Here is a 26938-nt window from a genome sequence, read left to right on the forward strand (position 1 = left end):
ACAGAACAAAGAGAAACAACCAGGAAAGTACAAATTATAAAACTGAAATTCAGCCCCTGGGAAATTATTTCTTTTCTTCACCCTTATATTACACGGTGTTTTCAGCGCTGGGCATCACGCCATCAGGGTAAAAACTACAAGCCCGTAACTCGTCTTATGTTGAGGTAAGCCACGGTCCTTCTGCTCACCCCCATGCCAAAAGGGCCATAGCTGCCCTCTGAGCCCCCCGGTCCCTCCCCACGCACACGTGTGGAGTACGGTCTCACTTAGTCTCGTGTACAGATCTTTTCATGTTCTCTCGTTCATCTGTCAAAAATGACTCAGGCTTCTTGATGCGTTTTTTTCTCTACAATAAGGGAACAAGGGGGAGGAAAACTTCATTCGCTAAATAGTTTTCATTTCAATGAGTCTGGCAGACTTTCAGCTCATTTCCTTGAAAATTATTCCATGGGAGGCTAAACTACTGATGACTTCATGGGTCTTTTTATAAAGCAACATAATGACAGTGGATGGACAGAAACAGCTGCAGAATTACCCTGGCTGTGGCAAAGATGCCCTGAGCACGGCGGCCTTCAGCAAGTCAACCGTACCCCGCGGCGGCCGGGCTGCTGCCTTGTAACCAGCAGTGACGAGATGCAAAGTGGGTGCTTGTCGCCGCAGGGCAGGGCACGTTAGCATCGGCGCTGCATGGGACACGCTGGTTTTCAGGGAAGGAGACAGCTTACCTTGAATTTGGGAATGTCTTGTGACAGATCTTGCTATACTTGAGCACGTTCTCACGTATGCTCGTTAGGGTTATTGAAGGATGGGATGGTTTAATGCAGTCATTCACTTCACAATCTGAAAATTAAGCGTAATGATCTAACACAGGCATGGGGTTACATCAAGTTCAAACGCTTCCATTACGGTACATCATCTTTGGATTTAGCTGGTTCATGCTCCTCTCTCATCGGATTGCAAAGGACATGAATAAAAGCCTAAATATCAAGTCATTGGAAATCAAACAACTCTGGGACAATAATTGCCGTTCAACCAGCAGGGCGCAGGCAGCTCTGCAGCCCCCTCCTGCCTGTCCGGAGACTTACAGCCAGTCTTGGGCTGGATTCAGACCACAGCAGGTCGAGAGTGGTGGAAATACACCGTCAAGAATATCTTGTTGAAATGTACAGTAAAGATTCAAAGGCGACCTAACTCTTGCAGAAGTGTTTTTAACCCACAGATTTCTGATCAACAAACATGGAACAAATATTTTTGTTTAGTTTGTTGAATTTTTTTGGCTTTGACACTGAAAAAGGACATGGTTTAGTGGGCATAGTGCTGGTGGGTTGACGGTTGGACTCGATGATCTTAGAGGTCTTTTCCATCCTTAATGATTCTATGATTCTACAAACAGCAAGTAAATAATTTTCAGGTTTGAACAGAGTCCCTCCTACAATGAAACTGTCTGTTGAAAAACCCGTTGGTTTAAAAACAACCCATCTCCTTCACCATTTAAAAACACCAGAAAACATGTTGATTTCAAATTTATTAAAGAAAGACTTTTTTAAAAAAGCAGAAACAAGATAGACTAAAGCAAGACTAGAGATGGGCTTTCATAAGCGAAGTGCCTTCAGGATCTCTATCAGACAGTGACGTACATCTTCCAGTGAGGCCTCTGTTATTAGCCCTAGTTTTAAAAGGTGTTTATATAATTGCCAGTGAAATCCACTGGAGTTAAGCAGCTACTTATCATTAGGGACCTGGGCCCCAAATGCCTAACTCCCACATTGGCAACTTATTTTAGCACTATAATCTTTACCCTTCGGCGGTGACGATGGTTTAAAGTGTTTCTCTCCTGGGCTGCTTATTGCAGACACCGAAGGCGATTCCCCGTTCTCTCCGTGGGCCAGCACAGCTGCCTGCGGGTTCGCGTGCTAGACCTGGCCGCTAAAATGATTCAGGTGATGGATGCTGCAGTGAGCTGAGCGAGACCGAAGAGGTTCCCGGGTGATAACTGAGGGCAGGGGCACAAGCGGAGAGCAGCCGGGTGCAGAGGAAGCGTCACAGGCACGGCAGGAGGCCAGCGAAATCCCCATGAAATTGCTGTGTGACTGTCTTCGATAAAAGCTCATCCTAAGATATAAAAACTAACTTGAGTGAGGGGTTACTGGTCTTTGAAACAGATCATTAAATTACTCTGTGACATTGTCAGCATTTATTTAGGCTAAAAGAGGTGACCGAGTTTTTAGCAGCACATTCAACTGATCATTTGGAGGAAAGATGATAGTCGACAAAAACACGATTGGCGCAAGAGAGACCAGACAGGGATAACTCTGTTTTTGTAATACAGAGCCAGCTGAAATCCATTAGGCTCCAGCTCTAGACCGAAACCCAGGAGCTTTTAAAAGCAGTTACAAGAACTCCAGCATGAGCAGGATTTCCACCCCGAATGCTTAACAGAAAGACGAAAATCTGAAAATGCAGCTGAACTGAAGAGCAAGCCCATGCAACTCAAAGCTTAAGTTTTAATAGATTAAGATAGGAGTTTGGGGAAGTTAATTATCCTTTAACTTTCATTGATATAAAATCAGAATAAACTGGTTTTATACATGAATACCTGAAGGACTAAAAAACTAGTTTTGTTTAATGTCAAGCTGAGTAAATTTGAAATTCAGTATACGTTATAATCTTTACTCCAGATGATAAAAATATTGGCTGCTACAGCTGCTTCCCTAAGACAACAGCTCTAAAAGCATCATTTTCTAAGGGAAGACCCGTAGCAGTGACTTTATGGTCTTAAAAGTATTCCAGTCATAGAAACACCCTATTTCTGTGAAAACACAGGCTCAAATCCTGGCAGAGGTTCAAAGCAACTCTTCTTTTAGGTGCAGATGAAGTTGAGCACCACACAGCCCAAATTCACGGGCAATATCTGCGCGGGGGAGCAGCTGCCGCGCTGTAGGACAGAGCCTCTCCTACAGCGAGGGGCTAGCAGGAACCTCACCAAGTTTAACGGAGGCAAACACGATGTCCTGCCCGGGGTGGCGCAGCAGCAGAGACACCGAGCTGGGCTGGGGCACGGGGCAATGCCCCAGGGTGAGGACTAGCAAGAGACCTGCACCTCCCTCCATCCGGCGGAGGGCAGGGGCCGCAGCCTGCAGCGGCAGCCTGAGCGGCTGAAATGTCAAGTTTTTCAGATTCAGAAGCAGGAAAAACTGTGCCATTGCTCCCCGGCAGTAGGAAGAGCTGCAGGAACTGGCATGACCCTGCAGTACCAGCATTGGGGTTGGTTCCTTCGGAACACCCTCAGGGAGCAATAAATTGCACAGCAAATGAAGTACTTGCTCAACAGAAGCGGTCACCTCCTTTCCCAAACTGCTGCAGCGCTTCACTCATCACGTAAGTTAATAAATTAAGGCACACAGCGAGCATGAAAGTGTTCCTTACCTACCACTTGATGGAGGGAACGAATGCAGCACGGAGCTGCCAGGAGCCTCTTCACTCGCTGCTGCAGGACTGCTGAGCCCCTCTGACTCTGCTTGCAAAAAGGGGTCCGCAGTGTTCTCCCTCAGAAGCCATTGGTAAGCTATAAATATCAAATTAAAACATCTATTATTTTTAACATTTTCCCATGTTTAATAATTGATGCTTCCAGTTCTTGCTCTTCTAGTGCAGCTGCAAGTGCTTCCCCCCACCCAGGTCCTTGCAATCTGCTGTTCCCTCCGTGATATCTTTGATATGCTGAGTTTATGCATCACCTTTCCTTTTAATATACTGGACTGATGATTCAGCTTAGCCATCAGTTTGACTCAAAAAATAAGATCCAGCCTATTACCAGTGACTGCAGCAAAGATCTAGATTTATGGATTTGTTGCATGGCTTAAAGTTAGCGAGACTTTTCTAATGCAGGTGACAGGCATGTTAAGACAAATTTTATTTTAAAAGGTAGAATTTTAAGACTCCTGATCCAGTGTTCCTTGTTTGTTTTCATGCTGTACTGCCTACAGAGAAGGTTTCTGAGGCTGGTGTCCCGCAGCAGGCGGGGCCGGGGCAGCAGCTGTCCGTGGCAGTGGGCTCTCCCGGCCATGCTAGGGCAGAGCACCCGTGGCACACAGGCGGCCACCGCATTAGCTGTGACACAGCGTTACAGCTTTTGTCTCGTGAGCTCATCTCGCATTTAATGGAGAACGTGGCCTTTGACTCCAGCTCCAAAGCCGTCAGCCTGTACATGCACCTCACGCACAGCAGCACCTCGCGATAAAACCTGCAGCGACGCTCGGCTCCATCAGTTTTTTTGCTTTCTACTTGATTGCAATTCGCAACAGACTTTAGCAGTAAGACTTTGCTAAAACCTAAACCCTCTGAACAATGCAGCGGTACAAGAAACTTACTGCTGCAAAGATACTGAGGTATTAACCCTTATGACAGAGGCCACCCTCATGCTTAATGACACATGGTCACAGCCATTAAAAAAAAGGCATTAAATCCACATCAGACCTAGTCCTGATCCACGGGGCTGGGACAGGACGAGGCCCCTCCGGCTCCTGCTCGAGGGCAGCGCCGAGGAGCGTGTGCCGAGGCACAGTGACACACAGGCTGCTGCTGGGAGAAGCCTCGTGCACGGTGCAAGGGGTGGTTTGTCAGGACGCGATCAGGGAGGGCTCTGGGACGAGTCTGGATTTGGTTTAAATACAGAATCAAACACCGAGGCTTTACAGTGGATTTAGCCAAAACACTGTATTTGGATTCCCGTTTTTGAGACAATTCTCACACTCTGCTCCTGGTTTGGTCACAAGAACAAAACCACAGTTTAGTGACATTTTATTAGTGTGGGTTTGCGCAGTGAGAACTGACCGAACCATTTAAGACACGGATGCCCAGCACCTGCAACTACACCACCTCCTTAAACACCACCCCCAGCCTAAACCGGGGGGACCAGGGCTTTCCTAGGGAGACGGACAGGCGCAGCCCTCCCCAGCCAAGCACGAGTGAGTTTTCCTCCCAGCATCGCCCGGCCTCCACCTTGGGGACCAGCTGCTCCGGACTTACTGACGGCAGGACGGGACTCGGCACACTTTGTTGTACCACTTGCAACGCACCCCAGACACTTTCTGCTTTTTGCTCTGAAGGACCTAGTTACTAAGGAAACGAAAAGCATTTGCCCAGGCGAGGCTTAGTAACCGTTAAGTGCAAAGGAAAGTAAGTTTATACGTGCCACGGTTTGGGAAATAAGGCAGTTTATGTGACACATCCTACCCACACAGATGGTATGACTCAAACCTGCATCTCCTGTAATCTGGTCCTATTTTTCCCCCATTCTCTTCTGCATAAGAGGGGATCTGTTCAGACAGGCTTGCACACAAGGACACAGAGTGACAACGTGGCAGCTCGGGAACATGCGCAGGCCCTGGCAGCGCTGGGGAGGGGGTCTGCTCTCGCTGCAGGGTCACCCCCCCCCGGGCAGGGCATGCAGTGCGGCTCCCCGAGTCTCCGGGTCAGCTCCCTGCTGCAGCGCGGCACCACACACAGCAGGACAAGCAGCAGCCACGAGTCACCCTGCCCCATTTCCACGGCTCCTCGGGAGTCGTCTGTCCCTCCCCCCGACCCCCAAAATAGTCACTGCAAACCTCTCCTCAACAACAGGGCTTGTCCCAAGACTTTCTCCTTCATTCTACCAAATTCACATTAATGGTTTATTATGCGTATGAACCCTGAGAAAGAGAGACCCGAAGCAAATGCAGGTATTTTGCTGGGCGAAGGTAAGGCCACCTCACATTTTTAAAATAAACAGGGTTTTGAAATTTCACACCTGCACAGGATTTCCTTCCCCTCCTAATATGCCGTGCAGCTTCGTGCTTTGGGTTCCTCACTACTGGTGGGTGAATTAATGCAAGTATTCAGATCTTGTTTCTATTGAAGTCTCCGATGATCTGTATCGTGCCAACGACTTCAGCCCGCGCTCTTTGCCCCGTAACCTCCTTGCATCAGTGACAGCCTCTGCCGGGTCCCCAGTTTGCCGCTGCTGGTTTCAGCTGTTAACATTACCTGTTGTAGGCTGATAAATAGGACATTGCCGTAAAAAAGGCCACAGGCTTTCTATCCACCCGCCAGCACAGGGTCTCAGTCTCAGAGCTTGTCTGGTCTCATCAGTGTAACTGGATGGTTGTATTGTGGTTCGACATTAAAACATTAGGCTAACACATTCCTGGCTCCACATACCAAGCTTTTTCTTGTTTGCCCAAAACAAGATGCTGAGCGCAATGCTACGCTGGAGTGGGGCCACTCAGCCCGTGTCTCAGTTTAGCAGCAAGCCACTATCTGGGCATAGGCATCATCTAAATTAATTTAAATTATACTGTATACGAAAGCAGGCTCGGGTGCGAAAGCAGCACTAGTGCCACAAAGGAACACTGACCCTCCCAACATCTCCAGCTCTTTCAGTCCCACCACTGTCCTGCCACCTTTCTGCTCCTCACCACCTATTCCCACCCCTTGCCAGTGCCAGAAAAAGCTGTTTGAGCAGCCTGAACCACACTGATTTAGCTAGAAATTATTCAGAAGGATACAAATAAAAGTAGTTTTATCGCAACCAGGTCCCCAAGCGCCACGCAAGCGTTCGTAGTGCTGCGAGGGAGGGAGAGGGGAAAGGGGTTTCTTTTGGTGGCAGTGCAGGCTCGAAGTGTTTGATCACCTTGGATATAGCAAAATTCCCTTAAAAAAAAAAAAAAAAGCTTTTAGTCTGAAGTATTTGCTAATAAAAAGGAAGATCCTGCCCCCATCTGGCCTCCCTGGAAGGAAGCAGCCCAAGGTGGAGCCGGAGCAAGAAATCCTTTGCAGTGGCTTCAAAAGGGGAGCGCTGGGCAGGGTGCGAACGCTGGCTCCCGAGCCGCTCTCCGTGCTCAGAAACGGGTAATAATTCAGGTTTTGGATCAAGGTCTGACTGGCAGAAAAGCGGAGATAATTATAACCTTTCTGGAGCAGCTCCAGTCATGCTATCGTTTGTTTGTGGGGTGCAGATGGGTCCAACTGTGCCGTGCGAACAGGAATATATAGGTCTCACCATCTGCTGCCGATGTGGGAAGGGAACCACAGTCCCCCCAGTAAACCTGTGCCCACCGCCGAAAACCAGAAAAACAATAGTTTTATCCGCTTTGCCTCTATAAATCTCTACCACATCACATATTCTGTATTACACTTCCAGACAGAAACGGTTTTTGAAAAAAATTACTTGGCCTGCAAAGCCGGGCCGTCTCTCCCCGAGGAGGAAGGGGGAGGAGAAACCCGTTGGTCAAAATCCAGAGGGACCTCTTGCTTTCAGAAAAACAGAAATAAGGTTTAATTTTAAATCTCAAATTAGCTGAAGCCCATCCAAATAAATGCCTTCCCCCCCATCCCTGCCCCAGCCGCTCTCTGTCCTGGACCTCTCACTGCTTTGCTGGGCTCAGCACAAAATAGTGGCTGGGGGGGGGGGGGGGGATAGTGGCTGTCGCTGCTGGCTGGCAGCAAAAACCCTCTCTAAGAATGGGATTTTCCCACCTTATCTCAGTTAAGAGCTACCTGACTTACCAATATGCACATTTTTTGCATTATCCCAGGATTCTCCTTACACGCACCAGGAAAGGTAAGAATTAATGGTCTAAACACACGGTGGAAAAACTGTTCTGCCTGGGTTTGGGCTGCTCTTGTCAGTAGGATGGCGAAGAGGAGCTTGTTCCTCTGCAGGAGTTTACCTTTAGGGGATACTCCACGCAACTGCTAAAAATAGGGTTTGGCTACGGCAGTTTATCAGCGCACAGATCATTAAAAGATTCTTCGTACAAGACATCCAGAGGGCAAGCGATGCTGCGATTCGCCGTCCGCAGCTGGACTGGGGTTGCTGCTGCCAGAAAAAAACCCAAACAGATCTCCTATCAAAAATGTCCCTATCAGACCACCTGAAGGCCACTTTATCTCCACATATTACCTACATTAAAAAAAGGAATACAAAAGGGGTAACTTCAAAAATCACAGTTACTCCAAAACTGTGCACTTCAGAGTTTCTGTCTGCAGCGGATGAAAAGCTTCAGAGCTAGTGGCTAATGCATTTTGTGTAAAACCAGCTGTTTTAAGTAGCCACTTTGACTCTTGCACAAATAGCACGGGTTCGTATTCTGTGCCGAGGTCCAGAGGTGATCAGTAGTGTAGGTGTGTGGAGGAGGAAGGCACGTGGGTTTCTGAGGTCCTGTAAAAGAGGGTCTCATTGGTCTTTATGAATTATTATTGTCAACTCCCACCACACAGCAGGCAAACGGCTGCCAACGAGAAACCTCACCCAGCGCAGCAAAGAGCCTCCATGACCGAGCAATGTGTGGCAGAACCGTGCTACAGGCTCCTTCGTGGGATCTTGCCCACCGTTAGTCGTGAACAAGTACGGGCACGATACAAGGATCGGTGACTATCTATTACTTTATCAACTCACAGCAGTTTTGATTTCTCTCTTACACACCTGGCTGATGCGCGCAGAAGCTGCTCTGTGGAGAGAGAAAATTTACTGCTAAAAAACGTGCTTTGGAAAGCAGCTTTCCCTTATTATGTTAACATGCTCTTAAGAAACTAATCATTCTCCTCACTTTGTTTCTTGAGACATGTTTTACGGAAGTCTGGATGAAAAATAAGATATTGAAAGTTCTTATGAAGATTTGTCTGTCAAGAAAAGTTCGAGACTTTCCTTCATTTATCAGCTAGCCTGTTCACTGCAGCGTAAATAGTACAGCACCTCTGGCACCTTGGGGCAAGGCAAAACAGATTCGACACCTGGGCCATGAACTACAAGCATACTGCTTACAGGAACATGCCACCACCAACGGCAACCCGGACTCAAATACGTTGTCAAATAAATCTAAAGCCTTTCAGAAAAAATAAACACTTCTCAACCGACAAAGCAATTGGACTATTTGTTGCTCAGTACACTGTATACAACTGAGTGTTTTGTAAAAGCACAAGGCGATCCGTATCGCGACAGGAAGGGAAGACTTACTGACTTGCGCAGCCTCGCGTGGTGCAAGCTCAACACTCCCGAGGCCGGCATCCCCCCGGCTGACCGGCCAACGCCGCACCAACCAAACACACGCCCGGGTCAGCATTACCCACGGGCTTCAAAACAACGCTCGTGTACTGCTGCAAACAGCAGCAGCTACACTGGCAAAACATTATGCGAAACAAATTAAAAAGTTGTTATAATGTATACATCACCTTGAAAAAAAGTTCTCAAGCTTACTCTGAAAATGGTACGGTGAGTCTAAAATGAAGAATTTATCTGACCAACTTAATACAAACAGGTTTATTAGTTGTTTACACAGCTCTAATATGCACCCATTAATTCATGTTTCAAAGCGATACATACAGGTAATAACGGGGTGTCTGTTAGGATTCAACAGTACAAGGACCTCAGAAGCAAGTCTTCAACAGTACCGGCATTTATACTAAATCTTTATTTATGTACAAAAAATTTAGACAATTTTCATTGTTACTATTCCATGATCTGCATCTCTTTGCATGACCCCAATAGTTTGCCAACATATATATACACGCGCATACATACGGGGGGGGGGGGAGCCCTTCAATTTTTAACAGAATCAGGGGCAAAAAGCAAGACAGAACAAAAAAAGTTAATAACAAGAATTAACTCCGGAGACGTTACCTATTCTGTAGTTTTGCATCTAATTCAACCTCATATTAAAGAACCATATTCAGAGAGAATAAATCAGTGTAGACTGTGCAACAAAAGAGTCATGACACGACCTGTAATTTTAAAAGTGGCAATAGGATCAAAAAAGTACTGTATTGTTTTAATTTAAAAAAACCCAAACAAAAACAATTAAAGAGAACACAGCAGTCTAACTTTTATACAGTCAAGGGAAAAAAGCCAAAAAGTAACAGCATTTTCTGTTAAAGAGTCTATTTACAGTTGCATATACCAGATGTGAATGACTAAGCCGAGGCTCATTTCAGCAGGTCTGCTCTACACAAGATACAGAAGTAAAAAGGCCAGAGTTTAGCCCTGGTAAACGTTTTTCTTGTGCGCGCTTAAAAAAGAATACAGGTACTTAACGCGAAAACCATCCCGGAATAAAAACCTCCGGAAATACTTATTTTGTAGCTATTTTTTATGAACCAGAGATTAGACAGCACCAAGGGCACGCCAGGCAGGCAACAGGCCCGTGGCCCGAGGAACGAACAGTTCAGAGGAACCCCGTACGAAAACAGACAAAAATAAGTATGGGCTAACGGTGTTTTGTTTTTTTTTTTAATCACCTTCTATTTAATTGGATTCAAAAGAAAAACAAGAGCAGTTTTCAGAAAAGTTGCAGCGAAGTCAAGGAACAACCGAGTTAAGAGGGAAAGAAACGGGCCGGACGCAGCCCGAGAGCGGGCACGGCTTTGAAGGCAGCTCACCGTTCCTTCACCCCCCAGCAAAAAACGCACGGAGGAGGAGCGCAGCAGCGTACAACACGGACACAGCGGCCAGCGTCAGGGAGGAGCTGGAGACAAAGCCCACCCAAACGGGAAAAGGGTGTCACAAAGGAAGAAGGCTGCAGCTAGACAGACAGCTAAAATCCGAGGCAGAAGGATAAGGAGCGCGGAAAAGCATTTTGCCATCTATTACACCATCGCAGCAGAGGGGCTGATGCATTTACTTACCCCCGAAACCTCCGTTAACAACATCATCTGCCTACGCATTACTCAACGGGAAAGTTATTCTTCAAGATTACCACATGGATACAAATACTGCGCAGTTAGAAATAAAGCGAGAAGTCCAAAATTAACACACGTGGAACAAGACTGTTGGGGTTGCAGAGCTGACCAGCAACATACCTTCAGTACAGTAACACGGTAATTCTATTTTTTAACCCAGCTTTGGTTTCATCGCTTTTGCTTTTCTAAGAAGTTACCTGTAACCCCCCACCACTCCCAAGGCTGCAAATACCAGCGTGCGATACGCGAACACGCAGGAGTGGTACACTGCCGGGATTCAGCATTTTCCATAGGAGAAGAGCATTGCGCCATTAATTTTAATTTCTGTTCTATCTGAAACCAGGCAACGCATACTTCTTACCAAACAATCTCCCGATACAAACCCCGTCATCACAGGCTTGGCAGAACAGTGCGTCTCACCCCAATAGCGCCTAGACAACCCCATATACTAGCTCAGAAATCGTATCTTTGCTTGAAAAGTTTCACCGCGACACATACACACAAAAGGTTTAATGCAAACAGTAAAATTTTGACAAGTGCTTTCATCTTGAAATAATAAATATTGGTGGGTTTTCAAGAATTAGCAATTCTGACATTATCCATAAATGTGTATGTATGCTTGTAGACAGCTCCCCGCCCCAACAATTCTGGACAAAATTTGTGTTTGTTTCACTTCTTCAACAAGAATTAGAAGAATTGAATGAGTTCCCGTCAACTAAATGAAAATCAGAGTTTAAAAGCCAGGAAAGACAGAAAGAGGTAAGGGGGAAACGGTTCAAGGAATGTTCTGATAAAATTTCAGGAAAAGTCACTTAATAGAATCGTAATTGAACATCGTTACAATAAATAGCTTTGTAAAAAGTTTTAGCTAAATTACTGTCACAAACGTGCCTAAGTTTCCGACACAGAAGTGCTCAAGCCAGGAAATGCAGCCCTCGCAAGTCTTGGTATTAATTTGAAGCAATAATTCTGTACGTTCTGGAATGACCTTTTATTGCAGTATCAGTGTTAGCCACGTACTTTATGCATTTCTTTCAGAAAGAAGACAAACTTTTTAGAAAGACAAGTACAAAATACAAGTGATCAAAAGTAGTGTGACCCTGGTCATATGATTAATGCGTGTAGATATGGACTTTGCATTTGTAAAAGACAGACAGATAATACACTATAACGTAACTACATCATTAGTATACTAATCTGAGAAGTTTACTTTATACTCCAGGAATTACAGGTGTAGTGTTAGAGGTTAGTATTATAATCCGGTATTTGGTAGAGCCTAAGGACAAAGAGCTCGGTTCCCTCCGACACCTGCTCACCGCTCCCCGGAGAGCCAGAAGGGCAGACTTGGATCTAGAGCAGCACGCACAGGCCGAGTGCAGGACTGGGCTACAGGATTAAAGGTTTTGAAAACAAATGTAGTGAGAAAGATGAGGACATGTTGAAAACATTCATGAAAACATAATCTAGACACAGTTTAAACTGGATCAGTTACCATTCCTCTATCAGGTACTACCAATTCTTCAATTTATTAGCCATAAAAGTGCTCAGGCTTTCCAATCTGATGTTCTCTTTTTTTCGTTTTTTACTCTTTGAATCTCTCTGCAGGAGAATATGTCTTTTCTCAGCCACCTCTTCTACCCTCCGCAGTGTTTGATGCAGGAATTACTTAGCCAAGAGTAACACTGAGCTGATGATTTACGAAGAATGATTTATAGCCTTCTAGGTAAAGCAGCATTTTCTAATTTAATTCAGTATCGGCTAAGTTTTCTAAATTTACAAATAGGAAAAGCTTAAAAAAACCTCACCCAACTTGTGTCCTTGCTCACAAGGAATCTGGCTTAAAAGGCTAAGGGTGGTACGTGAGTATGACCCTGTTATGAAAAAAAGACTACTACCTGATGTGAGGAACGTTTTCAAAAAAAGTTTCTGTACAATATAAAAATCAACCAGTAAAATCCTAGTAAGGCAAGAATATAATTTCTGCTTATGATTCTAAAGCATGTTATAAAAAAGTTACAGTGGCAACCACTTATAATTTCTCATTTTTGTACATTTAATATATTCACTGCAACAATTATATTCAAGTCACATTTGTGTTTATAATACATATCACAACTATATGCAAAGACGTTTTTCTTTCTTAGTGCCGTTCTTGTGACATCAAATCATTCCTGTCCCGTAATGCTCGACGATGCACCATTTAAAGGCTTAATATTACCTTCATTTGAATTGGCTGAAAAACTGTTTTTCAGACATAATTAGCCTGGCAGTAGCAAAGTTCATGTTTTACTAGCCAATTAAAAAGGAACTACTTACATGAGGATGCTTACAAGGCCAAGTATTCTTGGATTGAGTTATTTAAACAGAGTTCCTTGAAAAGAATCCCAGCTAACCAATCTGATACAAGGACAAATTTAGTATTTCCTCTCACAAGGAAGCTATGTGATGTCTCATACATGGAAAAGTGCTTGGCATGTAGAGGATAGAAAGAACTGTAAAAAATAACTTTGTCATAGCTCATGTTAAAAGCAGTTCGTAGGGAGGGGAAAAAACATTCATTTACACACATTTAGATGCTTTCATAGAAATATATCTATTTTAAGGAAAACGGAAATTATAGCATAGGGAAAAAAAAACCCCGATTACTGAATTAGTTTTAGGCACTTGAGCTGCATAGACTGTAGTGGGTGCCCATCAAATACGTTTAACGTTCACACATGCACACGTACGCCTAGGAACATACTAAACCATGCAGAGGAAAACTGCTATTAAGCCTCCCTGAAACAAAAAAATTTAAAAAAATGAAGCTAGGTAGATCCCTCCTCACATTTTCCAAGTTCTATATCCCACCTTTCCTCACAATTAAAAACCCGTGTAATTTCCAGATCACAGAGGCAGCGTATCGTAGAGCTGATTTACCAAGTTTATTATTTGCTGAACCAAAAGAAATATTTTAAGTATTAGATTATTGAAATATGAGTTACTGCTGTATTTTTTTGCTAGTAAAATGGCATTCTGCAGCATAAACTTAAATAACTGTCTTTAAAGACCCCTCCCCCTTTTCTGTATAATATCCTAAGAATAAATTTCATGAAGAACAAAGGCAAAGTAATCTTAAGCTTTAGCTGAAAGCCAAGGCAACACAACACGCAGAGGGTGAAAACACAAAAGCAATACAAATCAAGGTCATGACTCATGTTAAGACAATCACTTCCAAACAATAACTGAGTGAAGTTGAAAGCAGCATCAATGCAAAGTTAAACTTGCTTTTCTATGGGCAGAGTTGTGAGAAAAATGTGAATTGTCCTATAGGGAAAAGAAAAAAAACAAAAAAGCTGTAAACAAGACACACACAGAAAAAGGGCTTTTGCGTTCCAAAGTTTGTCTGCTCTTCTCCAGCTCTACTAGGCGACTAAATTTAAAAACATTTCTAACATTACACCAAAGGCAAGGTGTGCAGGAAAGGACCGTCACAGCCACAACGCTACCGTGAGGGTGTATACTTGTATATTCTTCTCATGTTCATCTCATTAGTATCTGAGCAAACACGCTTGTTCTCGCGGAGAACCTTCCGGCAGACACACTTCCCTAAAAACTTCCACTGCAACGTCTGGATGACACTATTCCGCTTTCGCTACGCTTTGCCGCACTTAAAGCACGATCACACCAACCATGCAAGGAGAGAATTTGGAATCGCCACCTCTGTTTACAATGGGGTGACAAAGAGTTTCCCAGCTCCTACAGACAAAATCCGCCATCCTCAGAGACTGCAAACCCAGAACTTAAAACGGAGATGCGTCTTCCTTTGATTCCTAAGCCCCAGTCAAGAATGCTAGAGGCACGCGATGCGTCAGTAAGCATTGGCCACCACTGAATTCTTGCTACTGAAGAGCAAATCTGCCCTCTAAAATACTATGGGATCACAAAACAGATCGAAAAGACGACTGATCGTTATACGTGACATGACACACATCTTTTGTAGTCGGGTTAAGGCTGCATTGCTCACCGCCCAACACACAGATGAGGATTTACTTTTTGGATTATGAACTCTTTAGGGCACAGAAGACACTGTTTTAACAGGCAGTCTTCATGTGTGCTGTTATTCCCAACTCCCTACTAGGGTCTGTTGCCACTTGTGAAACAAAGATGAAGTGAACCACGCAGCATCTTAGAGGCCACAGAGAGTGGAGGCGTCCAGGATACTGAGAGGGAGAAAGAGTAAACCTAAGTTTACTTATGTGTAAACATACGATGTCTGGTTGCAACACAAGCCATACCTGGAAAAAAACACCACACTTTCATTACATGGACGTGCTAAGTCCTACAAATTTCAGCGAAGGAGTAAACGGCAAATTTCAGCAAGAAGCAGGTATTAAAATACTCTCCCATGATTTTTCTTTCATTAACAGGAACAACTCGTTTTCTTAAACAAAAAACCAACACACACAACTTGTGCAGATTCAGGCAAAAGTATGCAGTATTTAACAACAGCAAAGCAAAATATTTTAAAGGGATGAAAGGGAAGACATAAGACTCGAAAACCAAACACTTCGGTTTATAAGCAAGTCTGCTTTTTCTTTTTTAAGACTAGAAAACGTACAATTCCATTTCATATGCAAGTGTGCACAGAGCTCGTTTCTTGAAGATGCTATCAGATAAACTGAGAAAGTCTTCGCATTAAATTGTTATTTCTCCAAACATTTATACATTTTGCAATACACCAGTTAAATACCAAGATCTATGTGCATGCACTATCAATATATGCATGTACACATTAAAATGTTTAACAAAGACAGCAGATTCCTTAGCCGGTGAGCATCATAAAGAGATACCAAAAATATATTAAAAAGTTAAATTCTTTACCTGCCTTTGTTAAATACAGACTTTTGAAATTGCCTCCCTTCTTTTCCCCACAAATTCACAACATGATCCCCAGAGAAGCAGGCAAATGGGAAGGCAGGTGCGCTGACTGGATTATCCCATACCAAAGATAAGCACCTTAAAAAGACCAAACTAAGCTTTTTCTTTAAAATGCCTTTTCCATCCTTATCAGAGGTATGAGCTGAGAAAGGGAAGGACATTTTAAACAAAGTTTTATTTCATTTTGCTATACTCCCCAAACATACGTCTCCAACATAAAAGCCTACGATGAAGGCTACGTACACTTTCACAATACTGACAACATTTCAAACCATCCAACTGTCATCCCACCGAACAGCCTGTATCCTTTAAAAGAGAACAACTGAACAACTTCCATATGGGACATCCGTCCCGTTAGGTACTACAGTGAGAAAAGATAATCACATAGTGTTCTGACGCTTCTTTATAACTCACCTGGGGACCATGCAAGGGAGTTATATTTTCAAGTACTGCTGCCCTGGAACTTCTGTGGGAAGATGATCAAGGGGTCACTTACAGCTTTTCAAGTAGTGTAATCTGGTTTGTTCCCCTTCCCCATCCCAGTTCCATCCATTGCATATAGATACATATATACATTTTACGCTATCAAAGAGAAGTGCGCCTTCCTCTGAAAAACACTTAATACAGAGTATGACTTGTTTCATAAGGTTCCAGTGGGACTTTTAAACATACTTTTGTGCCTCTTCTTTTGGTTAAGAAAAAAAAAAAGATGACATTTTTCCCTTTATGGCAGCTAAAGGTACTTCTACTAGACTTGAATCATAAATGAACAGTACTGCGAAAAAAGAAAAGCAGTACCATAGGACAGCATGACATGCGCTTCTGGAATCACCTAATCCAACGATGACTACAATAAAGAAAGAAAATCCATTTCATTTTAAACTCTTTGGCAAGTTTTTACTGTTTGCCGACACTGTAATTTGAAGCTCAACCCATACGCCCCAATCCATTATGGCATCCTCCCTAACTGAAAAATCATGTGGGAAACGAGCAATGGTCTTACGAGAGAGTTTGCTTTATAACGTTGTGGTGAGCCAACTGTCTGATGGACGTTACAGCCATACAGGTAACAAAGGAAAAGAAGTTGTGACACGTTGGCGATGTCAAATATTAGTACTACTGGCAACATCCTGATTCCGCTTTACACACTGGTCTGAACAGATTGCAATTAACCTAAAATTGAGGTATAAATATGCACAAATATGTACAGTACACATACAGGAAAATATTTTTGCATTTGTAACATCGGTAACCTTAAAAATACTGGAAAGTTGGTATCTATGCCATTGATTTGTTTACTGGAACAATGAAGCCAACATCTTCAGCTAGAGAGGACTACAATGGAATAATAAAACTCAAAATTAAAGGCTCCCTCCTCTCACTTCGTCTTCACCACGCTCAACATCGGACTGTTCTGAGTGGCTGTATCTTGAAAAGAAGGTTGATCACAGCTTTTAAACACATCCTCAGAGGAAAACAAACAGGAAACCAAAGTGGAGCCATCAACTGCATCTTTCTTTTTGCTGAATGGTCTTAATTTATATACACGAATGTGTGTGTGCATCTATGTAGAAAATGAAGTTGAAATCAGTTCAGTATAAATACGTCTAACCCATTAATTCTGCCACTGTGAAGGTAATCATGGGTACAGCTCTTTTTAAGCAATGTCTGTGCAAAGAGGTCATTAAAAATCATCTGATCTTAAGTCTTGACATCATCCATTCGAGTCCTTGGCACAGTCTGTAAACAGAAGAGATAATTTTTTAAGGAATACATGCACTTCTCAGGATAACTTCAAAAATAATTCCATGGCACCAATTTAAATTCTTCCTAAGAACTCTGTAATTCTGACTGAAGGAATCATTTCCAGAAACAATTCACTCTGAGCCCAGTATTTCCCAGATCTTATTATGCAATCTACAGGTGAGAGACTTCAGGCCCCAGCACTTCAAGACACACTCTGAGGTTTTCTCTAATTATGATTATTCTTAATAAACCAGAAGAGATTTTAGGTCGTTCCCACCCCTGCCCTCATTAGGCCCAAATCATATAAAGTTTCATCACTGTGAGGTGAGACTGCAGATTTGATGTGAAAGTTGGTTTTCAGATCACACTGATCCTAAGCTGGTATGTTCTGAGCCCCAAAATCTTGAAGTGTAAGATTATTATTGACAGGGAAGGAATGTGTGTTAAAACCAAACACCACAATAAAAATACCAAAATAATTCAAGATTCCCCTCCTACAGACAAGAATAACTCTTACCCCTCTCCAGTTAGAGCACAGCACGCCTGAATGTGCCATTGGTGATCCTTAATTGAAGTCAGTTTCAGAAACTGAGATATTTCAGCTACTGTCATACACTCTTTAACATCTTGCTTATTAGCAAAGATCAGCAAACCTGCTTTTTTTAAGTCCTAGGGAGAAAGAAGAAAAAAAGAGGATGATTACAAATCAGCCCTCAGAGGCAAAAGATGTGATACCGAAGTAGAGAACCTTAAGCCCTAGCGAAAAAAAGCCCCTGAACTATAAAACACTGCAGGCTGATTGACATGCAACTTCAGAAAATCCTTTGATCCAGCAGATCAAACGTCCAATTTTTGCCTAGGATGATCTGTAAAACCACGTACAATATCTTGTTGTGCTCCGTGAGGATCAGAGGCACCCTGTATCTCTGTGTGTGTGCAGCTGCAATAACGTCACACACCTCTAACAGTCAAGGCCTCCCATTTAACCCTGACCTTGCAGGTCATTCCTGCCTGTGTATCCCAACCAACCACTGCATTCTCCTGAGCCTGGCTTTTGAACATACACACCACACTTTTACGTATTGCCATACTGTTAAGATTGGCTTTAGTACCAAATTAGTAGACTGTGCAGCAGTTCTTACGTGGGGCAACAGTGGGTTACCCCACCAGAACTTTTTAAGCACTGCTAAAACCTTGCCAAGCCTGACTGCAGTAAGAGCCAGCAGCGTGTGTGCTGGCACCCAGGCTGGCACCGTGGCTCACCAGAGCCAGAAGTACGTTCTGCCTGCACAGCAGCCCTCTGCGAGGGAAATCCCACCCATTAAGAAGCACTAAGACTGCCACTGACAGTGTAAAGCAAGCTGCAGTAATATTTTATTTCGAGGATACACAGAATTTGTAGAAAATCATCATTTACGCTGCTTTAGAATCAAACGATGGACATCTACATGAACAAGCACATTGCAATAAACTTCTTTATCAGGCCCACGCAATATTTAAAATATCAGTACTAACAATTTAGAGAACAGCGACTCTAGGGGCAAGCTTATTTTATCTCAAGCTGCTTGGAATTACACTAGTACAGGCACGTATTATTGAAAATCTGTCCCTCCGAAAATAAAAAGGTCTTCCCAGGAAGCCAAGCCAACTCATTCACTTAAATGCCTATCAGGCAGACTAATTTTTACAAGCAGTAAAATTAATTCCCAAACAATCTATCGGTCCAGAAAACAGTTGGAACTGACCTGGACAACTCAATTTTGCCTTAACAGAAATTCAATTGAACTGGTTAGCAGAAATAAAAGATTTTCAAGGACTGCAAGGAAAAGCTATTCTAAATAAATATTTGACTTTCATTTCAGCTTATATGTATTGTTGTTCTCTTCAAATGTCATAGCATCTGGAGAGTTAGCAGAATATACTGAAAACATCCTGTTGGAAAACAATGGGCACATTTACTGTTAGATGGGTGCTTTTGGAGCACAGAAATAGTCTCCCGACATGAAGCAAGGGCATTCATGCTGCTTGGAGTTCCAGACCTTCCTCATTTCAAATTCAGTTCGTTAACAACTTCTGCATCTTCCTTTACAGATTACAAAACAGAAGATGCAATTTTGTTTAGTGACTGCAACAGGCTGAAGAGTACTAAACAGTGGCTATAGTTTAAATATAGATGTAATATTTTGGGATATAATGCCATCGATTTTATGCACATCTTTGTATTCTGACACTTAAATTTGGAAGCTCGGTGTCCTCAGTGTCATCTCATACAAACTGATCCAGTTTGCATTAAACTTGTCTTGAGAGTCCCAGCAGTAGTCAAGCTTACGCAGACACATCTTTAGTAAAAATCAGGGCTCCGGTCCTGCGCTGCATGGATAGATTAAAGTCTTTGGGACATTCAGGTCATGCAATAGGTGCTCCTTGGCTTATACGGCAGTCCAGTATTTCTGAATCAGACCCAGATAGCTCAGCTTTAGACCTGACACAGGGCTCAATTTTAAAGAGGGTCTTTACAAGTTAGCAAATTATACTCTCATTCTGTAATTCCAAGTACAAATAGAATGACGGCTACTGTAGCCGTAGGCAGTCCGTTTCTTCAGTTTTATAGCTGGTTGCTGTAAGACATATTATTAAGGTTGTACCTGTTTCACTGCAAAAACAGAAAACATCAAGGAACCATGAAGCAATCAAAAAGAGTAACTAAGTTGTTGGAGGAAACAATGTTTTTAAAAAACAATCTCATTCAGCATTAACGTGGATTGAAGTATAAAAACCACAAAAGTCATTTATAGGTCCTAACTTCTGTTTCACTGAAGCACTCAAGCTGAAAAGCTACTTTTGTGGGAGTTCTCTTCAGTAATTTGGTATTAATTTACAGCTTTATTAGGAGCTTCAGAAAAGACAGAGCCTCTAGCAGGAACAAGACAGCTCTGATACAGTACTACCTGCAGCTGGGAGAACGTGACTGTTAAATGTTTGCCTTGGACTTCGCTGGAGGCCTCTCTCCATTCTGGTCTGTCTCCAGCTAGCCGGCGTAAGTGAGAGCTTTCACAAATAGCATGCGAATCTGCTTCCCTTAACATGTATCATCCAGATCTTACCCACAGTAAATATTAAAACAAAGAAAAGACAGGGTTTACTCACCTCATGTGCTAACATTTTATACAGTTCTTCTTTAGTCACAGAAATTCTCTCTCTGTCTGTGCTGTCCACAACAACTATCACAAACTTTAAAAAGTGAAAAGTTATTAGTCAGAGAACAAACTCTATCTTTCTGGTCACACACTTGTCAGCAGAACAGATTACTGTTCCCATCAGATTATCCAGTCAGCTGGATTATCAATTAGCATCATACTCCAGATGCACTTCTCCCAGCCAGAGTGCGATTACCCGCAGCATTGGTATCATTTACAACTTATGCCGTGGTTTGTATACAAAAGTAGCTGTGACACATCTTTTGACTTTCCGTTTTCCATTTCCAAGTGAAAAATTTATATTGAAAGCAGGTGTTTCTCTGTAATCCCAGATCTGTTTTTGTTCTTTGCTTAGCATAATTGAGGTAGCACACAGATCCCTCAAATAATTTGTTGCAGCCTTAAAAAGGTAAACTGTATCAGCCTTCTCCCTCTACTTCAAATACTAACATGCAAATAGATATTTGCAAGGGATTTAAAAAAACCCATAAACTCCATACTTCAAGAGCATACATGCAGACACACGTCACAGATCTTATAGGAAAGCACAGGAGAACAAAGTTAATTATTATAAAAAAATAACTTTTTTTAAAAACCACAATTGATAACACAGAGGAAACCTTGACTTAAATCATTATTTTAAACAAGTTCAGTATATGTGCTGCAACTTCATCGCTAACGAGTTCTTAAAATTCTTGGGGGTCCTTAAGTAAATTGATCATGGGAGCTCGCAAGACAGAGCTCCCACAGCCTTGGAGGAAAACTTTTGGGCTTTCAGTCTTACTCCTGAGGGGTTACACAGGTTTCTGAGTACCTGCTACAGAGATAGAGCAGTCATGGTCCGCAAGAGGGAACCTGTAAACATGGGATCTGCAATACCAAGACAAACTGAGCACCTGCCCTAAGGCCGCAGATCCCCAGAAACAGAATCCTTACAAACAAGTTGTTTTTAATTGCAACTCCGTATTATGCATCTTACATAAGAAATATAAAAGCGAGTCGTACAACAGCTTGCTAAGAGGGAGACTTCAAAAATCAAAACAGGAGTACCCTGAAGTAGCTACGGTAACATTCAAAGCACAGTTAATGCAGCCCTCTGGAAGCGTGCCTGGTACAGATCTGAGGTCCACTGTATTCCCTTCTGGTACAGATCTGAGGTATGTTGTATTCCCTTCACCAGCAATAGTTACACTAAGTCTTCCAGCAAGGCGTTCGTTCTCACCTCAGTGTTTGTATAGTAGGTGTTCCACGAAGACCGAAGCGACTCCTGCCCTCCGATATCCCACATCAGAAAGCGCGTGTTGTTAACCACTATCTCCTCCACGTTACTCCCTATGGTGGGTGAGGTATGCACCACTTCATTCATGGAGCTGCCGAGGGAAGAGAGCGACTCGGTGAGGAATTGCAGAAACTGGCAAGTTACCTGCATTATCGAGCATCTTAGGCCTCCAAACTGACCTACTTCTATAAAAACTAAACTCGATGGTTATTCCGAGGTAGAAAGCTTAGTGGGGGAATTTTTGCAAACGCTTCTTATGCAGCAAATAGAGACGAGGTTTGACGGTGGAGGGTGAATAAAAAAAAATAAAAAAATAAAAATAGCAATAAAAAAGGACTCGGTGACCTATATAATAATTGAATTATAAAGCTGAGAGAGCATTCATGAACAAAACTATATTATAATTAATTAAATCATAAAGCTGAGAGAATATTTGCTTCAAAAGCTGTTTTAAGCAGTCAGCTTCTCTTTTTCCAGGCTGATTTTGGCATGCATGGGAGAGAGCAGTTGTTTTTCTTCAAGAATGTGGTTAAGCCACAAGATTGCCAAGGTTGCAGAAAAACAACAACTCATCATCCAGCTCCGCCAAACATACTACATCTCGCTCTCATTTCAGTACAGGCCACTAAGAGCATACTTTCTTCACAATTCAGTTACTTTATGTCCAAATTTCCTTCTCTTCTCCCTTCAGCACAGTCCAATAACACTACTTTTTGGAGACAAATGGAGACATTAAATATTTCAAATATATTGTTTTAGAGATACCAAGTGCAACTTTGTCATTAAGACCACCAGTTTCACACCAATAGTGATAACCAAATGTGCACTCTGGATACTCCTAGAGTTCAAATTATTTAAACTCTACTGTATGGGACATGCAAAAAAATTAAAAGTAGCTTCAAGGAAAACGTCAATTGTTTTCAAAGAACTTAATTATTTTTTCTTCCGATAATCTTGATATATTTTTTCATTTTATATGAACCTTTTTTTGAAGCTTTAGCAGAGCTCTTAGTTACAGTGACAGCAATTTGAGACTTGTAACAGAGAACTGAGGAGCTAAAGGGATGGTCCGGTGTTCTGAAAAGGAAACCCAGTTACCCAGTGTCTTAGCAGCATATGACAAGAAACCTTCTCACCACACACATTTGAAGGCAACTATATAAGGGGAAGAGAAGGATTAGCAGAAAGAACCATAAAATCAAATTAAGGATAACAATGACATAAGAAGATGCCTGTGGCTGATCATATTTGAAAAACAGGTTTTAGCAGCGTTCTTTTAATGCTTGTAAGAGATGTATCGTGAATCCCCTTGCCTTGGCTGAACCTGCAGCCTTTCACCTTCAAGCTGTTGGCGTCTCTCAGTTTGCAATACGATAGGTGGATTTTTCCCTCCTCCCCACTGAAACAGGGTGAGCATGAAGCTTAATGGCATTTCTAGACACCTGATCACAAAATCCTACTGCTACCTGAGGGGAGGGAGGAGATCTGAGCACAAGAATGGGAAGAAACGAAGTGTCTGTGGAGCTGCCGCCATCTGTTAGAAGAATCACCACTCCAACCTCTGCTGTGACCTTCCACGACATCAAAGTAACAGCCAGTGCACTAACCAACACTAGTTGTCCTGCTAGATATCTCTGCCCATCTCTTATGAAAAGAGTTAAACATACTCATTCATGCTCAGAACACTTATCTGCCACGAAGAAAAGGTAAGAGAAAAAAATGGGATATGCAAAGATGGAGGTGGGCTTTAAGGAGGAGTCAAGCAGGAGGAACAGAGGACAGTACGAATACAGAGCTCTGTCAAAGCAGCAAACAGGGGAAGGGGAATACAAGAGAGAAGGGGAAGTCCTGTGGAGCTAAAATGGGTATAAAGGACAAGGCGGCATATAGAGATCCACTGTACAAAAGGGAAAAGAAAACACTGAGACTGCAGAAGTAAGAAGATGAGACGAAGACTCATGAGACATTTGTGGAGGAAGTTGAAAGACACAGGCAGCATTAAAATGCACCGAGGACGGCCCTCAGCTGCAGTAGTTACTAGTCTTAAAAATATTCTTCATTCTATTTACGCTTTTAAAATCTCTCACTCCCGATTTAAATAACGACAACCACCCTCATCTTTTCACTTTCTCTGCAGAGCGTGCTAGGGCATAAGTGGCTGGAAATGCTGCATGAGTTTCACGTTTCAGAAAGGCAAAAGCAGATCATAATTTGACAAAACCCAAGCATTTTAAGAAAGCGTATTTTAAGTGTAGGATTGGACCAGTAGGGCCATATCACTTAACAGGAATTATTTCTGATACTGACTCAGGAACACTTCCTAATACCAGACTGCTTCACGTGAGAAATCGCAAATCTGTTTCTATTATAAACAGACCTTGCGTCGCCCGTCCCACCTAGAAGCTTCTGAGTCTGTGGACAAATTTCTACCCTTTTATCAAACTGCAGTTGAGGACCAGAGATATGAAGCTCATACAAGTTTCATGTAAACCAGCAGCAAGGCTAACGCAAGACAAACACAAGGCAATGCCACTATTAAGAGCAGAAGCTGCACGACAGCTACCAACGCCGGTGGCTCAAATAAAGCCCTGGCCAGGCAGCCCAGGCTGCCACCAGCCGCAGAGCTGTGTTGTCCTGGGTTCAGCCAGCGCTCAGCCTTCCTCTTTCATCCCGTACCATAAACGACATGAAAGTACATCTTGGTACGCACGACACAAATCACGGCAGGGAGGGGTCAGGCTTCACTGCTTTGCTACTCACAGAACAATTTGTTTAGTATTTACATACTGCGGCATGGATCAGTTTAGCAGCATTGTCCTGTGGCTAACCCTCAATATAATCATATTTTATGGAGTTGGCAAACAGCCTACACAGTGACGCCAAAGGCAGTTGTGATTAAGTGGTAATAGCAATGTAATCTGATAAATAAAAGCTCTAAACAAAACCTTATTCATATACCAGGGAAAATTCAGACCTTTCCAAACTCTAAACACCCATTTTGACCCACTGCCACCTATACTGTTCAGTAACCTTCAGCGTAAAGCTCTCAAAGTAAAAACTAACAGGGGAAGCAGCAACAAGAAGTCAGAGTAATATATACAATGCACACCTTGAAATACATGAAACGTCATCTGCAGTTCATACTTACAATTGATAAAGAATGGTCGTTTTTCCTGCATTATCCAGACCAACAATGATTACTTTGTGCTCTGAAATAAAAATACCACTAGTAAATCACACAGTTAACTCTGCTATCACGATAACAACAGTGTTATGAAAGAAGGTTAGTGTTGCATTTTTGACCGATTTTGTAAGCGAACACTGCCAAACTTCAGCTGCCACATATCATGGGCCATACTTAAAGTTCATTTGTCTGTGGAGGTGTACAAACCCGTGTACTGTTCTGAGTAGGTAAGCGACTGTCGATTTTTCCCCATCTGCACATCTACAGGAATAATTTCTGCGAGATTACCTGGGGATTTTTTCCTTCTCTAAACCGCTAGAGCAACCTCACACTGGAATCCCTTCCCAAGCTTCTACACACATTTGCAGATTGTAGCAGATTGTACTCTCTTATTCCCCTCAACTACAGTAGTTCTCCGGAACACATGCTTACACGTGTTAAATCTTCATTTCCAAGGCCGTACTTTTTTTATGGCCTGCAACATCTCAATCTCTTTGCAAAGAGTTGTTAAAAGCCACAACAACGCCGATTTGTACTGTAAGCAGGGTGATCCACCTGTCTCCCTCAGCGTTCTCTTTTCCTTTCAGCAGGTTTGGAACCTGGAGAACAGAATTGCCTACAAATATTTTACAGTATGCATTCACCCAACTTAGATTTAGATGAACCAACGAGTACTACACAAAACTGCTCTGACACATATGTGAACACATTTTGGAGCTCAATGCCAGAAGCAATTATTGTTTCTATTTAGCACCTTCTTTCCTATACATCACAAAATTGAATTTGAATCCTACAGCTGGTGTTGTCAAGCACATTCAAATTTATGATTTCCAGGACGAATAAGCGCTGCCTGCTCTCAGCTACATTACACAACTTTTGCTTGCACAAATAACCTTGGCTTCAACGGGACTATTCATGCAAATAAAAGCTTTGTGAGAAGGGGCTTTCTTCCCCCCCTCCCCAGTGGTCCACAAGGGCAACAAAAAGCCATTACAAGTCTGCCCAAGCTTCAGACAACCAGAGATCAATTCCTTCTGTTAGCAAAGTACACTCACATTGATTTATCACAGAGGAGAGAGCGAGGGGGCAGGGGTCAGGTAAGTGGGGTTTCTTGGTTTTGATTTTATCAATATTGTGTGGTTTTGCAGAGTTGTCTTATATACCATCAAATATAAATTCCAGTTTTAATAACTTTGCATAACTACACAATATTGTAAAAATATCTGCTTACCTGACCCCACATAACTAGGAACTTTTGTTTCTGGTGTGATGTTGCCAGCATAGTAGATGTTAGGAAATCAGCTGGAACAGAAGACCTGAGGTGGGGCTGGATGCTACAAGACAAAAATATTTTGTTGGCTTTGCACTGAGTGTTAATGGGCATATCATCGGGATGTTCAACATGCATGTGTGAACGTATTTAAGTCCACTCAAAGTCAAATTTAAAAGACCTTATAAACACGGATATGAGCGACAGCATGCGTTTTACAGCCACAACTCTCATTAAAACCTTACTGTAAGGAGACAGGCGTTACAAATCTGAAGTTACAAGTAACATTTACTCCACAAATGAGCAACTTTGCCAGATATCGGGGTTGACCACTTAAGACCATTAACAAAGCATACTCTGCAGATGACAAGATGAGACTACACGCTACAACGCAACACAGCTGTATTCTTTCGGCACGCGTTAATAATTTAACATCCACCTTTCAGGAGATGAGCTTTCCAGTGACTTAGAGGAGGAAAAAAAAAGGTTTAAACCCCCCCCCTCAACTTCTCTGGCGGCAGCTCGCCCTCCCGGGCCACCCCCCCCGGCCGGGGCTGCGGGAGCACCGCCGCCTCGCCCTTTAGCCCCGGTGGCCAAAGCCGTGCCGGTTTGCAAGGGCGGGCACGCAG

The 26938-nt window shown here is 42.9% G+C and overlaps 1 protein-coding gene across 2 annotated transcripts; it reads right to left on the reverse strand.

Moving 5' to 3' along the window:
• Window positions 1-15266: 15266 nt before the first annotated feature.
• On the reverse strand, window positions 15267-25059 carry ARL5A (ADP ribosylation factor like GTPase 5A). Of its 2 annotated transcripts, XR_657279.1 has the most exons (6): window positions 25004-25059; window positions 21799-21946; window positions 20527-20610; window positions 17897-18048; window positions 17016-17373; window positions 15267-16099 (listed from the first exon to the last, which is right to left on the reverse strand). XR_657279.1 is itself a non-coding variant. In XM_009273142.1 (5 exons), exons 2-5 carry the CDS (start codon window positions 21940-21942, stop codon window positions 17325-17327), a joined length of 429 nt encoding a protein of 142 aa, XP_009271417.1. In that variant the 5' UTR covers window positions 21943-21946; window positions 25004-25059; the 3' UTR covers window positions 15267-17324. The 2 variants fall into 2 exon arrangements, 1 of the variants encoding a protein (XP_009271417.1); XM_009273142.1 differs by having other exon boundaries at window positions 15267-17373.
• Window positions 25060-26938: the final 1879 nt, after the last annotated feature.

The sequence above is a fragment of the Aptenodytes forsteri genome, unplaced genomic scaffold (assembly GCF_000699145.1).
Source record: "Aptenodytes forsteri isolate BGI_AS27 unplaced genomic scaffold, ASM69914v1 Scaffold174, whole genome shotgun sequence".
NCBI classification, from domain to species: domain Eukaryota; kingdom Metazoa; phylum Chordata; class Aves; order Sphenisciformes; family Spheniscidae; genus Aptenodytes; species Aptenodytes forsteri.